This window comes from Sylvia atricapilla, chromosome 11 (assembly GCF_009819655.1).
Source record: "Sylvia atricapilla isolate bSylAtr1 chromosome 11, bSylAtr1.pri, whole genome shotgun sequence".
NCBI lineage: Eukaryota > Metazoa > Chordata > Aves > Passeriformes > Sylviidae > Sylvia > Sylvia atricapilla.
Window position 1 is genome coordinate 1,610,508 of NC_089150.1, and position 16,804 is coordinate 1,627,311.

A 16,804-nucleotide genomic window follows, 5' to 3' on the forward strand; every position below is an offset into this window, starting at 1 on the left:
TAGAGGAGCTTACCTTGAACACTTGCAAAATAATAAATATTGATAAACAAACCTTCTCCTTTCTACTCCCCAATATCAGGGCACTATGCCTTTACACTTGAAAAAAAGCTAAATATTGGCAGCGTGGTTTAATTTAGCACAGTGCACAAGATACTGCCAGTGAATTATCCACCAATAAAAGGCACATTTGGAGGCGGGAGAAACTCTGGGAGCTTCCAACACGCGCCACAGAACAGATTATTCAAAGTAGCTGAGTCACTGTGGGTTTCTGAAATGAGCCTCCAACCAGGACTTGAAGGAAGGAACATTAAGTGACAAGCACTTCAAAAAATCTCTTGACAGATAAAAAAGTTTTTCTTTTAAAGTTCCTGAGTTGTTCAGTCTAAGGCTGCAGCTTCTTTACCACACTTTCCCCCCCCTTTTTTTTATTTTTGGTTTTTGAATACTTTTGATATCTAGCTCCCAACACAATGTTTAACTTCAATCCTGCATTAAACATCAGAGCAAGGAGCAGGCTCAGCAGACTTCTAAAAACTCAGAGCAGACAGGCAAATCTCACAGTTTCTGCACAGAAAAGAAAGGCACAAGAAAGAGAAGAGCAAATGTAAACACTGGAAATACCTGGAGGGAACACAAGATGGAATTAATTCAGTGTGAGATGCAGACTGCTCCCCTCAATGCCTTCCTGGTTTCAGGCAGGAACAAACCTCGGTGAAGGATCACAAAGATCCTCAGCACTGCACAAATGTATGCAGCCATCAGGTACGAAAATAACACTGAAAGCTCAAAGAAAGGAATTTCTGCTCAGAAAAATCCCCTGTCCCTGGAAAGAGTCTGAAAACAAGAACCAATTTTTATGATTTTATCTTTCCCCCCCAAAGAACTTTACTTTTTCTCTGAGGTTTTGGGTTGTGCTTCATTTTTTTTCCCTGCTGGATTTCAGAAAATGAGAAACTTGAATATTTTCATGTTTTTTCTCAGTAAGGGATTCATGGAGAAGCTGGAAGAAGAAAATTTTTTCTCCTCTTCAACTCTGCACATAGTTTTACTCATTAGTGGGAAGAACAAGAACTCCATGTGGATTCCACATCTCCAAACCTTGCTAAGATTTTTCCTCCCCTCTCACCATTTCGTGGGTGCAGAGGCAGCCCAGGGAATTGTGACACCCCTCTGAAAACACACCCTGAAACAGCCCCAGCACATCTGCAGGGTTTTCCCTCAATCAAACACTCCATAAAAGCAAAGAATTCATCACATTCCTTCCCTTCACATCTCCCTGCTCCTCCTCTGCCCTCGAGGTCCTCCCAAATATTGCTCAGCACTGAGGATTGGGAACACTGAGCAGCTCTGCTGGTGCTTTCTGATCCCTCAAGGTAACTGCACCTAAACACTGAAAAATAAACACGATAACACATCCTCTCAGTTATTTTTGCATCAAGATAAGAGCTACAAATTAAATGTCAACCGTGACATTAAGATTAAAAGGAGCTGCTGGGAAGTATTAGTGGATATTCATGGCATAAGCTACTACAACTAAATAAAAAATCAGCTTTCTGTGTTGTACTCCTTTCTCCTACAGTGTTTACTTGTTTATATCTACATGTAGAGATGTGCACATGAACCTGGAGGGAGACTGCAATACAAATAAACCATTAAAGCCCAGAGTTCTCTGCAGGCAAACTCTGATCCCAAGGCAGAATTAGCATCTGTCAAATTGCCCAAATCTTCCCAGCACACAAAAACTCGCAGCACATGACAGGCTGCATATGGAAAAAAAATTATATTTGGGGATTAAATCTTATAGATCATGTTTGAAGGATCTTCTCCTCATTGTCATTCTTCATGACCAAGGCCATCTGCCTGACAGGGAGTGGGAGGATAGAAAATTCTTCACTTATTTTAAAGCTTGTCAATGCCAAGCAAGAACGTTATTTGTAAAATCTATATTGCCTTCAGATTTACCTCCAGCCAAGGCTGGAGCTCGGGGTGCTGCCATTCCTGTTCACTGGGGATGCACTTTGGAGCAGGGGAGGATTATTCTCCGTACAGAGCACACGCAGGGCATGGAGCCACCAGCCCATAACACTGCCCAAAGTTTCTGCAGCAAACACACCACTCTGGTTTCCCAGGAAAACGTGGTGATTCAGCCACTCTCACAGAACCTCAATTTCTGACCAGTTTTTGTGAGTATGGGACATGATTTGCTTTCCAATCAACAAGGAAAACGCACTTCTGAAGGTCAGAACAAAGTCAACATTCCTCCAGCAAAGCTGCACCAAAGTGTCTGCTCCAAAAAGCCTCTTGGCTCAATCCTGGTGTTTAGGACACGAGCAAGAAGCCAAAGGCACCTGGATTTTGCCATAAAAATCCAGTTAAATGTGCATGAAAACACAGTGGGGTTGAGCAATGCCCTGTGCTGAAGGCACTGGTGAGCAGGGAACATCACAGAGCCACCACTCAGGGCTTTCTTGGAGGCCTTGGGTAAATCAAATCTGCAAGTGCAGAGCATTTGCCAGATCAGCACTGCAATTCCTGCTCTTGGGAGGAGTTTGGGAAAGCACCAGAGTCAACAGCCAGCTCAGCCCTCCCTGCTCCTGTCCTCCCCTTCAGAGGGGACTGAACTCTTCCCTCTTTCCACACTGCTGCTGCTTACACTCGAATAACGCCGAGATTTATTCCTCCTTCTCCGACAATAAAAGGAGCAGCTGTGGGCTGGAATCCCCAAGCCACAGCAGCCCCTTTGGACTGGCTCCCGGAGAGTGCTGGGCCACCACCAGCCCAAACCTCTGCCCCTGGGGCTGCTCAAAGCCAACTGGGGTGCTCCAAAGGGGAGGGAAAGCATTTTTGCAGCTCTAGCTCAGAGTTTTTTTCCTTTTCAGGATGGCTGCTCCCTCACTTCCTCATGCCTGCAAGTCCCGTGTTTATTTTTTCCTCGTGTAATTTTTAACCTCGACAAATAAAAAGGGTTGACATTCACTAAATGCAAGGTCTAAGTGCTACCAGATTGCTTCTGCATAGCACAGCTCCCTGTACTCTCACTAAAACCCAGCTCAGGCATAATTTGTTCTGGTTGAGGCAGGGGAGGATCCTGGGGCAGTGTTTTCAGCACTGTCATGGTTTTCTCTGCTGGCAGCAGAGCTTGCAGGAGATTTCTTGCTACAGCAAGGCTCTTCAACCAACAACACAAGGAGTTATGTTTGCACTGAACTCCTGCACGTCACATCATCAAAACAGATGATAATTGCCAACACTGAGGGCTCAGTGCTGAGTCTTTTCACAGATCAGGAATGAAGAAGGGTTAGTCCCAGTCCCTCTCTGAGTGAGGAGCTGCTCATTGGAATAAAGCTCTCAAGGCACACTGTGTCCATCTGTAATGGCCATTCTGGTGTTTCCACACTCGTGTGAGACACAAGGCTTCTTTTACACATTTGTTGGGGCCACTGAAGCTAATCCAGCAGTTTTGCAGCTCCCTACCCAGTTGCCAAGCAAGGAAACAAAGTTTACTCCAGTCAGGTGCTTTTCAAGACCGACCTCAAAGCAGCAAATTCCTCTCCGGATGGCAAAAAAATGCAAAGCAGTTGTCAGAAACAAGCACCTTCACCAACAGCTCACTTGTTTCCTGGAGTTTGGATCACAAACTTTCGAGTCAGGCAGGAAAGACTGGAGGTTTTTATAGAGACAAGCCCCAAATCAGCAGGAGCTTGACAGATCAGCACTGGCACCACCATCTCCACCCAGCAATGTGAAAAATGCAGCTGGAGGTGCTGGAACTGCAGCGGGAATCGAAGCAGAGGGCTCACACTCAGCTGCTGACACATGAAGCACCACACTTCATCCTGAAGGATGAATCCTGCAAGGAGAAGGGCAGAATATTCCATCTCCAGGAGTGTGGGAAGGAGGAAGAGGTGAGAGTGGCACAGAGTGTTTGCTGGAGACACCTGGCAACTCTGGCTTCCTTCACAGCACATTTTTATGGCTGGCTGTGCTGGCAGCCTCTCCACTTTCCTTCTGATTGCTCCCAAACACTAACACTCCCAGCTTTTCCTCCCTGAGACAGCACCACTGCAGTCAGGACTCTGCCTCAGTGAACAACAGGCTGCCCAGAAAATCATGAGTGAAATTATTTAACTTCTGGGTTGGGTTCCTCCTGGAATAATGACTTCCATGTGGCACTTGGACACAGCACCTGGAAGGACTCCTTGATATGGGTACCTAGCATATTTATCTCTTGTCTTCTTAAGTAAATAACCTAAACTGGAAATGCTTTTGAATTGTAACTCATTTCAAAGTGTAAAGCCTGATTATTTTTAAGTAAAATAATTGAACTTTTTTGTATACTAAAATTACTACTATTTAAACTAGTGCTATTTAGTATACTAAATACTACTGCAAGCAGCACAGAACTCCACTGTGTCCTAAAAGTGAGAGAAGGGAGATGATCCAGAGCAGAGTTTGACACAGATGAGCTCCCCAGGGGTGTCACAGAGCATTCACTGCTCCCTCTGAACAACCAAACTCCTCATGACGACAGCGAGTCAAGGGATGAGAGGATATCAAACCTGGCCACAGAGAAATGTCAAGGGGAAAAAGCTTGAGAGGCCAGATGTGGTTCCTGGGGAAGGCAAACCTAAAACCAGAACTCCTGAAGCATCAATGTGCCCGTGTGGATGTGAAGGGGAGGATGCAGGAGCAGCATCACACCTTCCCTCTGCTCATCAGGAATCAGCCAGCCAAGGGCAGCCACGAGCCACAGCCTCAGCCCTGCAAGTGTCAGCACTTCTCCAAGCTGCAGATGCTTTTCCCCACCAAACCTGAGAGCCTTTGGCACCAAATGCTGGTGGTGCTGTGCTTCCACACACATCCAGCACAGCCCACAGCTGAGTCCTGGAAATGTCTTTAAGGGAATTACAGCTGCTTTAGACTGGATAAAAGCACTTTTAGCCTCAACTGCAAAGCCCTGCCACAAGAGGTGATGACCCATTGGTGACTTTAACTCACTGGGTAGCAAATCCCAAAAGCTCTCACCAAACTGGAAGGCATAATTTAGATGATCCTTGCCTAAAAGACCTTTTCCTGTGTATTTGGGCGTCTCAAACACCCAACAGCAGGTGAACACAGCTCCAAAGAACTCCAAGCAGAAGAACAGACAGCCCTCACGCAGCCTCCCACCCCAGCCTTGCCTGTTTTGTATTTTTTATATTTATACCCAAGTAACCAACTTGCACATGAGAAAACAGTAATTCACCTCATCTCCTGCACTGCAAAGAAATAAATCTTTGCCTCTAACTTAGCAGAGTTGGATAAAATCTCACCCAGGGCCAGGTCAGTGAGCCTGGGGACAATAAATGCACTCCCAGGGAGGTGCTCAGGACTGTCAGCAGGATTTTACACCCCAAACCACACCTGAGGCTCTCCCTTAAGTCTCTCAGCATTTCAGATAATGAGTGCACAGCTCAAGATGTTCCCAGTACCTGAGAGACTCGTGTCCTCACACACAGGGTGGTTTTTTTTTTCCCCACAATTTATGACACTATCCATCTGCCTGCATCCTTCTGAACGAGTGAGCTCCTTCCTGTGCAGAGCACTGGGGCTGTGCTGGCAGAAAACACAACACTCACACCCTGAGGGGGACCTGAAGGTCCTCTGGAATTCCTTGGGATTGATGAGAGTCCCCAGCATCTCCACCCTGCCAGCTCACAGGACAGGCTCTGAGAGCCTTTCAGAAAGGACACAGCAAACTACACGGGCTGCACACAAGAACACACTTGACTACTCTAAATATTAAGCAAGCCACCAATTTTATTAAGTTTGCAATATGAAAAGATAGGCACCAATGTCACCCCACCCCCACGATCCATCAAGGCATTTCACTCCCTTGGGCTCTTGTGACTAAGTATAATATTTCATTAAATATCCTGTTCATACTGGCTTATGTACTAGGGAACACACTAATTTTAGAAAACTGATTAGCTAGTTCTTTCTAACCGAATGTTATTGTAGCTAAGGTCAGATTTTGCACTGAAACTATGGCAACAAAGCCACAGTATTCTTTTGTCTACAAGGTTGGGACCAGGTTTATTAACAGAACTGCTCCACTTAATAGCTCAGCCCTGCTTTTTTGGCAAATCCCTTCCTCGATGCTACCTGAAATACCCTGAGCTTTCCACGGGGAAAAGGCTCAGACCCGTGAGAGCTGAGAAAGAATAAACGCTCAGAAGAGCATTTGGTTCATGTCTTCGATTTTAGGGCACAGCCAACTCCCCTGGTCCCACACAGAACTCATCAGGATGGAACTGCCACCCACATCTGCAGATGGATTGAGTGCAGGGATCAAACTTCTCCCCAGGAGTTCAAATCAATCCCTCTCCTTCCCCTGCTGTACCTGGACCAACAGATTGGGTTTCACACAGTGTTCCAGTTATGCAGATTAATGTCCCTTTCTGTCTCAAAGGGGCTTTGCTCTGCCTTCATCTCCCTGCAAAACATCCCAGATGAAAGTGCTTCCAGCCCTGGAGCTGGCAGACAGCTGCTGGCCACAGGAGCCCAGGCACAGAGCAGCAGGGAAACAGCCCAGCCACCGTCTGCAGCCTGTGCGCCACACAGCCACCTCCTCTCACTGTCCCCAGGTGTCACACCAGGCTGGACAGACCCTCCTGACCTGTGCCTCACTGTCCCCAGGTGTCACACAGAGCTGGACAGACCCTCCTGACCTGTGCCTCACTGTCCCCAGGTGTCACACAGAGCTGGACAGACCCTCCTGACCTGTGCCTCACTGTCCCCAGGTGTCACACAGAGCTGGACAGACCCTCCTGACCTGTGCCTCACTGTCCCCAGGTGTCACACAGAGCTGGACAGACCCTCCTGACCTGTGCCTCACTGTCCCCAGGTGTCACACAGAGCTGGACAGACCCTCCTGACCTGTGCCTCACTGTCCCCAGGTGTCACACAGAGCTGGACAGACCCTCCTGACCTGTGCCTCACTGTCCCCAGGTGTCACAGCAGGCTGGACAGACCCTCCTGACCGGTGCCTCACTGTCCCCAGGTGTCACACCAGGCTGGGCAGACCCTCCTGACCTGTGCCTCACTGTCCCCAGGTGTCACACCAGGCTGGACACTGTCCCCATTGATCTCAGTCCCCCATCCCTGTCACACAAAGAACCCCAACCACCCTGACAAAGGCAGCAGTGACTCAGCCAGTCACTGACCTCTGCTAAGCACATCAACACAGAATATCCCTGCAGGGTTTGGGTGGGAAGGGACCTTAAATCCCACCTCATTCCCACCCAGCCCTGGGCAGGGACACCTTTCACTGTCCCAGGTGGCTCCAAGCCGTGTCCAACCTGGCCTTGGGCACTGCCAGGGATGGAGAAGCCACAGCTGCTCTGGGTAACAAAGCACCCCAGAGCCAGGAGGTCTTGGGGATGTCCTGGTACTCCATCACAGATAATTCCTGACTGCACCACAAACCTGTCTGGCCTCACAGGCCAGTAAAGAACCACTGCAAGAGATGTGGGAACTGGAGTAAAAAACAGCTTTCCAATTCACTGTCCAGGATAAAAAAACCCAACCAACCTTCCCTTTGATTCCTGCCTCCTCCCTGGTCAGGGTGCCCCAAGCTTTAGCAGATAGAAGGCAAACTTGTCTGCATGAAAAAGCAACTCTCCCAACTTCCCAGCTTTTTTTAAACACCTAAATGCTGCAGTGACAATTGCCCCCAACATCTGCTTGCACGTAGGCTGCAGTGGGCTAAAGTTTCACAATTCAGAGACAGGATTCAGGATTTCTTCATCTTATAAAGGGCAGCAAATTCAAATGTGTACGAGCAGTTGGCAGTTTTCTAGCACAGCTCTATAAATACTGAAAGATTCCTCATCAAGGCAGCAAAATATATTTTAGATTTAACTATATCCTAATTCAGCAAGACTTTTTTTTTTTTTAAGCTCAAAATGCTCAATGCCTCAGTTTTGAATTAAAAAAAAAATTATAGGCACAACAACAGACTGTATTGTTATCAATTTTTCTCTTCCATCAAGCAACCTAAAATTTTATTTTCATTTAACAGTCCTCATCTTGTTTTTTACTCTTTTTGAAAAGTGGGTAAGAGGCATTTTTTTTTTCTTTTTATGGTGTTTGGCTGCAAAACAGACAAGTGGTAAGTGGGCATTCACTATTATGCTCCAATTTCTACTGCTGGTATTCAGCACTGGCACTTGAGTCTGACTTGGACATCTCAGAATTGGAAAAGAGTTTCTATTGCAAGTGATGGATGCCTCTGTAAGAAAGCTTTGGCCTCAGCACTCAGGCACTCCCCAAAGTTCTGTTTCCTGCACGAAAAACAAACCCTGCTATTTGAACTGCTAATATCAGAAGGCGAATAAAGAAGAAAAATTTAGATTCTAATTCAAATTGAATTAGAATCCAGGCACCTTAATAATTAATGCATCCAAGCATTTCAGCAGCATCACAAACTCCATGTTCAGAAGGAAAAGAAGCCCAAACTTGGCTGTGCCGCTCAGGTCTACCCCATCCTCTTCACCACCATTCCAGCTCAAACCTCTGCAGAACACCCACTGCAACAAATCTGAGAGAATCAAACAATTCAGGCTATTTCACATCAAAGTTTAAAAAGCTGATATCATCCCAGGAAAAGCCCCAGGATCCAAGGCTGCCCACTTTCTGGAGGCAGAACACAGGAATTCAGGCTGATGCCACAGAAAATTCGTGATGAACACAGGGGGTGGCACTGCACCATCCCACAGCCTACAAAGGGCACTCTATCTGCTGCTCCTACTCCCCAAAAACTAACAGCCAGAGGGACCTGGTTATTTGTTTTAGCCCGTTTCCTCATTTTCAGAAGCGTTTGGGAAAATTATGTACGTGACCCTTCAACTGAAAGAATCCCTCACGTCAGCCCTGATGCCAGCTTGGCCTGGCTAAATAAGGGTAAATAATGTGTATGTGTGCAACAGGATTGCAGAGCCTCCAGCAGACCTGCATGAATCACAGATTTCCTTCATGTTTTTCCTCCATATGGAGTTTCCTGCACGTAACACAAAGCAGGAGCGGCGAGGCTTCAGATCACCGATGGTGAAGCTACAAAGGACAAAATATGAAATAATTCTGCCAGGGAGAAGCTCATGCACCAGGGATAACTCCAGAACATCCATCAAAGCTGTGGATATTGGGAAGGAATTGTTCCCTGGGAGGGTGGGCAGGCCCTGGCACAGGATCCCTGGCAGTGCCCAAGGCCAGGCTGGACACTGGGGCAGTCTGGGACAGTGGAAGGTGTCCCTGCCATGGCCAGGGTGGCACTGGGTGGGAATTTAAGCTCCCTTCCAACCCAAACTATCCCATGATTCATACTAAATACACTTTTTATCATAAAATTATAAATTAAATTATATAATATATATTATAAATTTAATTAAATTTATATATAAACTATAAATTGAAGCTGCCCAGGGAGTTCCTGCTAGTGCAGCTGCAGCTCCCAGGCTGAGCCCCCCAGGACTGGCCCCCAGCACCTGCACAGGCACCAGCCACAGGAGCACAGCCTGCATTAGGATCAAAAGCACAAACAGGATTTGAACTACTCCTCTTCTGCTTCGCCATGAGGGTATTTTAAGTCTAAGATACGGGTTCATTCCTTGAACATCTTGCCAAAAAAAGAGTGTTGCCCAGCAACTACTAAAACAATGTTCTGGAAGGAGGGGAGCTGCTGGCCAGATTAACCCAGTGAGTGCCCTTTCAGCCAGAGCTCTGAGCAGCTCCTGCAGAGCCGCAGGCAGGGCTGGCAGACAGCTCTGCATCCCAAATCCAGAGCTGGAAGGAATTTCCTGAGAAGCCTGTCAGACAGACTGCTCCGCTGTAGTAGCAGCGTCTCGCATTAAACAAACGCGTTTGGCTCGGCGCAGGGCTCAGCTCCAGTACAAATGGACACAAATAAACCCCTGCGAATAAATGCACACTCCAGCTCACTCACAGAGCACAAGAATCACCACCCTCGGGCTCGGCTGCAGCTCCAGCAGCAGGGCAGGGCTGATTTTTCATTTTGCAGCGTAAAGGTGTGTGTTTGAGCAGGAATGGTGCCCAGTGAAATGTGGGGCTTCAGCCCAGCTGAGGGTCAGCCCCAATTCACATTCCCCACATCAATCCGTGCACATTCAAAGGAAATTCATCCAGAGCCCCTCTTCAGCTGCACAGTCACACTCCAACGTGGCAATTAGGGCTTAATAAAAACATTCAAGGTCTCTTCTGTTTAAAGGAGTGCAGATAACTAAGGGAATGTCACACACACTTTCTTTTTTTGGAGACTCATACAAGTAGGATTTCTTCCAGGAATCTCATCTGTGCACAGTACATTTACAACAGTTGAGTAAAAAAAAAACCAAACCCTCTTTTGCATATTAACATTATTAAAAAGAAACATCCTAATGAACATACTGTACTCCTCAGTCTTCACATTCTGAAAAGCAGTTTTAGAGGACTTTTGAATTGTTTGGAGGTGGAAGCACGAAGGGCCACAGAAATGCTCTGCTTGAAAAAAAAAAACAACCCAAACACACCCAAACCACTGTATTTAAAGTGGACACAGAAAGCCAGAATAAAAAAAAAAAAAATCCACTGAAATCTTACACCATAATAACCATCCAACCTCAAACCACTGACCTCAGGTGCTAAGTAATTGTGCTTGGGATGGAGAAGAGTAAGAAAAAGGATCAGCCTCCACACCAACAAGTGCTCAAATGAATATTTTAATGATGTAGAGGCACCACAGCATTTAACATGTGAAATAACTGCAGGTAAACACTCACAGGAACTTGAGCATGCTGCACTGACTTCCTCTAGAGTTCTTTCCAACTCCAGCACTTCACTTTTTTCCATTTAATAACCCTGGGATTCTTTTTTTTTTTTAACCATCTCATTTACACTTTTACTCCACACTCCTCCTCTGACTCTCAGCTGCCTCTTGCACCTCACCCTTCCCAGGGCTCCCCCACCACCAGATCCATCTGTCAGCCAACTTCTTCCACATTTTCTGTCAACAAAGCCAGTGCTGGTGTCCTCAGGATCCCTTCCCTGCACACTGAGCAGCTCTGTCCCTCCCAGCTCCAGCTCCAGCCCTGCTGCTGCACATCCTCCTGTCCCACCAAACATAAATCCACATTCCCTGGCTGCCTCCAAGACACTCCTTTTCCAAGCAGCGATTTCCCCAGAACACAAACCCCAGCTCCTTTTCGGCTGTTTTTAGGACCAGGCTGCTCAGGCAGGGCTGTTTTCACACCTCCAGCAGGTCAGCAGTGCTCAGTGACAGAAACACTCACATTTCAGCACTGCACATCCCTCTCTCCAGGCACAGGGATGCTGCACACACTCCTCACCCTGTGCACAGCAGCTCTGCTCCAGCTCAAGGCTCTGAAGCAAAAAGAAAATCCCCCCACCCTCTAAACCAGGGTCTTGCTGCTGCCACCAAATGCAAGTGATTAAATGTAGCCTTGGCAACATGACTTTTTACAACCTGAAGCACCTGTGGTTAGGGGAAAAAAAAGCAGGAGGGATTCATTCTGCCACTGGATAAACAGGCTTGAGGTTCACCCTGAATTTTCTTGGAGTCATCCATGCATATCTAAGCAGTCAATCTTGCTTCTAGAGATCTCTCCTCACGCTGATTAAGCAGGAAATTTGTATTTACAACTGGTTTACATCTGCTCCAAGAAGTTCAGAATGACAATTCTTAAAAAATGACACCCAAAAAGAAGATCCCCCCAAGCCTGGCCAAAGGTGACAGGCTCAGTGTCCCCCCAGGAGGGGACTGAGCTGCATGTGGACATCCTGGAGCACAGGGACACAAAGGTCACAGAACCACACAAGTGTTTCTCCAGTCCTCTCTAAGGGTGTAATGTAAGTCACTTCCATTTGATTCATCTTCTGCTTGCTCCAAGAAAAATTTGGAATATTCCTTCGTGCTTCCCAGTGGCTGACCCCACTCCTCAGGCCTGCAGCTGACCAACAGGACCCACAGAACGGTTTGGGTTGGAAGGGACCTCAAAACTGATCCCATTCCACACCTTCCCCCGTCCCAGGCTGCTCCAACCCCACCCAACTGCTGCAGAAAACCAGGGTATTTTCCATTTCTGGTGAAGAGGGGGTGATAAACTCCATTATTACTCCTTCTGAACACGTTTATCACGGAAAGCATTTTATCTCAGACTACACTTGCAAAGGATGTGTATAAATAAGAGAAAAGGCTGCTAAAATTTTATGGCTTTTGTTGCCATTTACCATTAAGCATAAACTTCCCCATGAAAGCTTCACTGCAGCAACTACAAAGGTTGGAAAAGGTTCACACCATTCTTCCTCCCTGTATAAATTATAAGTAATATGAGAACATTTACAATGTCTAACCACGGTGTTTTATGTCAGACAAATGTCTCTCTGTACTTGCAGTTCCTAAACTGTGCTAGCAAGAATTGCCTTTCTCTCATTCTTTTCTCTCTCTCTGTCTCTCCCTCCGCCTCCCTCTGCACCCAGCAGTCTCAGTCAAATCTGCCTTTATTCTTCCACGCGATTTTAACCTCAAGAATGCCTCGAGTCAAGGCTCTGCTTCACATAACAACACTGTTCTTTCTTGGAGAGCTTACCACTGAATGCTGAAACTTCCCCAGGTTGCCTCTTTAGCGTTTCAATTATCAGCTCTTCAGTTTTCCAGGAAAAAGGGAGGAATAAGACCAACAAGAGCTCACAGACTTCGGCAATATTTTAAAGGGAGAGTTTTGTTATCTATGACATGGTGTCATGGCAAAAAAAACCCAAAAAAAACCCAAACTACTGAAATAACAGCAAGTACAACGAACAGTACAGATTGTACATCATTTTTCAAGGGCAATCACCTGCAGTTCTGGCCAAACCTGAATAGAATTATGGTGATTCTGAAGCCCTGATAAAGACAAAGCATAACCAAGGAAACAAGATTCACCCAAAGAAACAGGACACACGGCTGCTGCTACACCTGAAATAATAAAATCCAGACCAAAATCGTAGAATATTTGGCTGAGTTATCCTCTGGGTAAAAGATGCAACCCAAGGGCAAGAAAAAGAATTCAAAGCTTTTGCAAAAAAAAAAAAAATCCCAGTTAGTGCTTCTCTTCCTGTCTGAAGCCTTTCTTGAACAAGTCAGCCTTTGCCAAACAGTGAAAAGCAGAACAGTAATTTCTTATCACTGAGCAAAAGTTTCCTGGCAGAATGAAAGCAAAGCCCAAGGTAGCTCATATCAAATTAGGTCAGACAGCAATAGTTGTGGCAAACCCTTGCTCCTTTTCATTTTCCTCCTCCCCGAGGTTTGGTACTGGGTAATGAAAAGAATGTGTGGTAGAATGGAGGAAAAGTAATTAATTTCTGGGATCCTGAAAGTTGGATCTGAAAGGCAAACAACTGACAACCTCAACCCCATCCCCTCATGAAACTTTCTTCACTCCTGGGTTTGGCTGGGACAGAGTTAATTTTCCCTGCAGCAGCTGGCAGAGCCACATTCAGGATTTGTGCTGGAAGCTGTTGATACCACAGGGAGGTTTCAGGTAGTGCTGAGCAGAGCTCTGCTCCTCACCTCTCCTGCCAGGGAGATGCACGAGGGGCTCCAGGGACAGCCCAGAGCACGGGGCATCCCACCAGGACACAGAGCTGGGAGTGCCTGTGGAGATGGGATTTGTCTTGGCCCAGCACCTGCCTGCCCAGGGAAATGGGCAATCAATTCATTATTTTGCGTTGCTTTTCCTTTATCTACTTTGCTTTTCCTCGTGGAGCTTTTCCTTTATCTCCTGAACTGCTTTATCTGAACACTCTCCCCGTTCTCTCCCCCATCCCTCTGGGTGGGGCTCAGGTTAAACCACCACAGTCCCACAGACATTGAACACACACATTTTTCCCCCTGACATGTCATTCATGGAAGAAGGTGACACTAAAATATGCCAGAGAAAAGCACGGAGGTCAGAAACTGTTACACATCACTGCACAAAACGAAGACTCGTTGCCAAGCAGAAGGGTGAGGAGCTGTCTGACCGACTTACCTCTGAATTTTTTGGGTGGGTTGTTAAGATCACCTGCCTCTGGCTGTACAACACACCGATCATCCACAAGGCTGCAAAGAAATGAGCAGTGAAGTGAGATTGCAGCCCCCTGCAGCCCCTTCCATCCTCCTCAACAAAACCAAAGTCGTTCACTTGCAATATTTCATCCGAGTGGCCGCTTCAGCAGAAGACATTCCCCAAATGCCAACTTATGCCAGATCTTTCTAAGAAGCATGCAGCTGATTTTTTGGCTGTTGCCCAGAGCTATGCTCCTGGTAGGGTGGGACAATAAATAAGTCATTGCTCCTGTGTTCTGCATCATCTTTATGTCCCCTGCTCGAGGTGCAGACAGAACAGCCCATATTCTAGGGAGGTGACAGACAGCCTCAGGACAATTCTTGCCTCTTGGACAGATTTGAGTCACGCTGCAAATGTGTTTCTATGAATGGAGAACATATCACAGCTGTGCAAACTGGACACTGACCCTGTGACCCCTCCAGGATTAAGGAATGGCAGGAACAGTCACTGCCACAGTCAAAGCGGACTCCTGAGAGAAAGGAAGGCACAAATGTACTCTCCTGCTCACCAGCCAAACACAGGGTGAGTTGAGGGATTGATTGAGCCAACCTCCTCCTGTTCTGGCAGGAAGGGGGGGAGCTGGACAAGCAATCCCAGGAGATTCCAAGAGGGAATGGCAGGACAGAGCTGTCTGTCCCTGCACAAGCCCCACAGGGTCAGCTGAAATCCCACAGAATAAAGGGAATAGCCAAAAAGCAGCTGCTCCCACTGCTCTGCCTGAGCAGCTTTGGATCAAGGTGGAACGGGGCTTTTCCCAAACTGGGAAATTGCACCTGTAACCAAACACTTTGGGGTTGGATTTGATCCTAAATGACTCAAATTGGGCCCCTTACAACCAATCTGTCAAAGAGGCTTTCTACACAAACGTAGAAAGTAAAACTCCAAGGTCAGAGGTTTGAGAGGTCCATTCTCATGCAGAATCAACTCGAGAAAGACTGAGACCTAGAATATGAGAGTTGTTCCTTGCAGAGGCTGGTCACATGCAGGGAGCATCTTGAGACAACAATTAGAGAAAATAAGGAAGTGCATGAAAATTCAGAGATCAGAGAAACTAAGGGGGTTCATCAACAGTTTTAGGCATCTAAAATTTGCATATGCAAACATTCAGAGTGAATTGCTTTTTCCCCATGGATTTGCTCCCTACTCAGCACTATATATATATAAAAATATAAAGGTGCTCCAATGTGAATTCACATTTGAGCTGAAGCACCTGCTTCTGGTGAACATAGGGCCAAAAACATCAAGGAAATAGGTTGCTCTGATCATCCCATACAGATCATCTCAGTGCAGTGCATCCCTCTCATCTGAGATTAAGTTGAAAGTAAAGAGGAACTTCCCAAACTAGTGAGAGGGAAATTTGACAGGGCGAGGAAGACAGAAGAGGATATATTGTACACCAGTAATCATCATGATGACAGCACTGAGTTTGGGAAACAGCAAGAGTAAAGTTCTGATTAAGCAACACGTCATAGGAATATTAAATAGGAACCCTCTTCAGAGATTTAGGACAGCATTAGAATGTCGAGTGGTATCTGCTCCTCAACCTTCAGTAACCACATAACAAGGCATTACACATGGTTATGACATCAGACTGTCCAAACTCCACATGGGCTGGAGGACAATTACACCAAATCTTTCCTTTGCTGCTTTAATTTTCTCCAGGACAAAGACTAAATTAAATATGGGACAAAAACTGATTCGATTACAAAGGCTTATTAAGATGATAATGCATTTCACGTTTCACACAGCAATTAGGATTTCTGGCTTAAATTAGGCTCAGAGATACGTGGCCATTGTATAATGCAGTTACCTTAAAAACAGCACTAAGCAAATCAAAGAGGAGGCTTGAACACTGAGAGGCCTTTAGGCCTGGCACGAGGACATCTCCTCAAGCCTAGGAAACACACGTGCTTGTCATGTCCAAAAGGACTACCCATGGTGAAAAACCTCTGCTCAGCAATGCCATCAGAAGCCACAGCCACTGCGTACTGTTCATCATGCACCGCGTGGGATTCCACATGGCAGGACAACTTTCTACTTGGCCTGGAATTATTTACTGCCCAACTCGCTTCAGGGCTGGGGAGAGAAACAATGGGCAGATGTAGAGGATAATTCATGTTGCCAGTGTTCAGCAGATAGTATTTGGCCCGTTACACAGCTGATCCAGGCCTGCAGAGTGCACGTGTCATATTTGACGAGGACCTGGGAAATTTGTCAAATACATTCGCCAAATACTATTCGACCAACCCTACTTACTACATCCCTTGCTTTTAGCATACCTTCTTTCCTTTCTGGCAGCATCCCATATTTTCTTCTCTTTCCTATAATAGATCATGGTGCATCTTCAGTGTCTGCTTCCTTCTCTGCCCCCTTATTTTCCAGAATCCTAATAGCTAGAGGACTAAACCTACAAGTTAGTTTGGAGTCACTCAGGTGAGATTCCAGCCCATGGTTTCCTGCCGAGGCACTTACCAGGATGCTGTTTCTGTACCCTGCTTGGGAGCTCCATTTATCAGGTGCATCTGGACTGTAGGCAGCAAAAAATGTGCTGTGACTGTACCCACCCTGAGGCCCTTAAGGCTACTGGAAATGAGAAAGAGCAGGTTGTGTGTGTGCCCCTTGCTGGGCACAGCCCCGAGGGCCACGTGGGAACAGGGGCCAGA

At 46.5% G+C, this 16,804-nt stretch overlaps 1 protein-coding gene across 8 annotated transcripts in view; it reads right to left on the reverse strand.

The window, feature by feature from the left end:
- ITPR1 (inositol 1,4,5-trisphosphate receptor type 1) overlaps positions 1 to 16,804 on the reverse strand; it is a 164,219-nt gene that overhangs the window by 132,356 nt on the left and 15,059 nt on the right. For all 8 annotated transcript variants that reach the window (XM_066327143.1, XM_066327140.1, XM_066327145.1 and 5 more), the window contains exon 3: positions 14,064 to 14,134. In XM_066327143.1, coding sequence (XP_066183240.1) covers positions 14,064 to 14,134 — 71 coding nt within the window. The remainder of the gene's footprint in view (positions 1 to 14,063; positions 14,135 to 16,804) is intronic.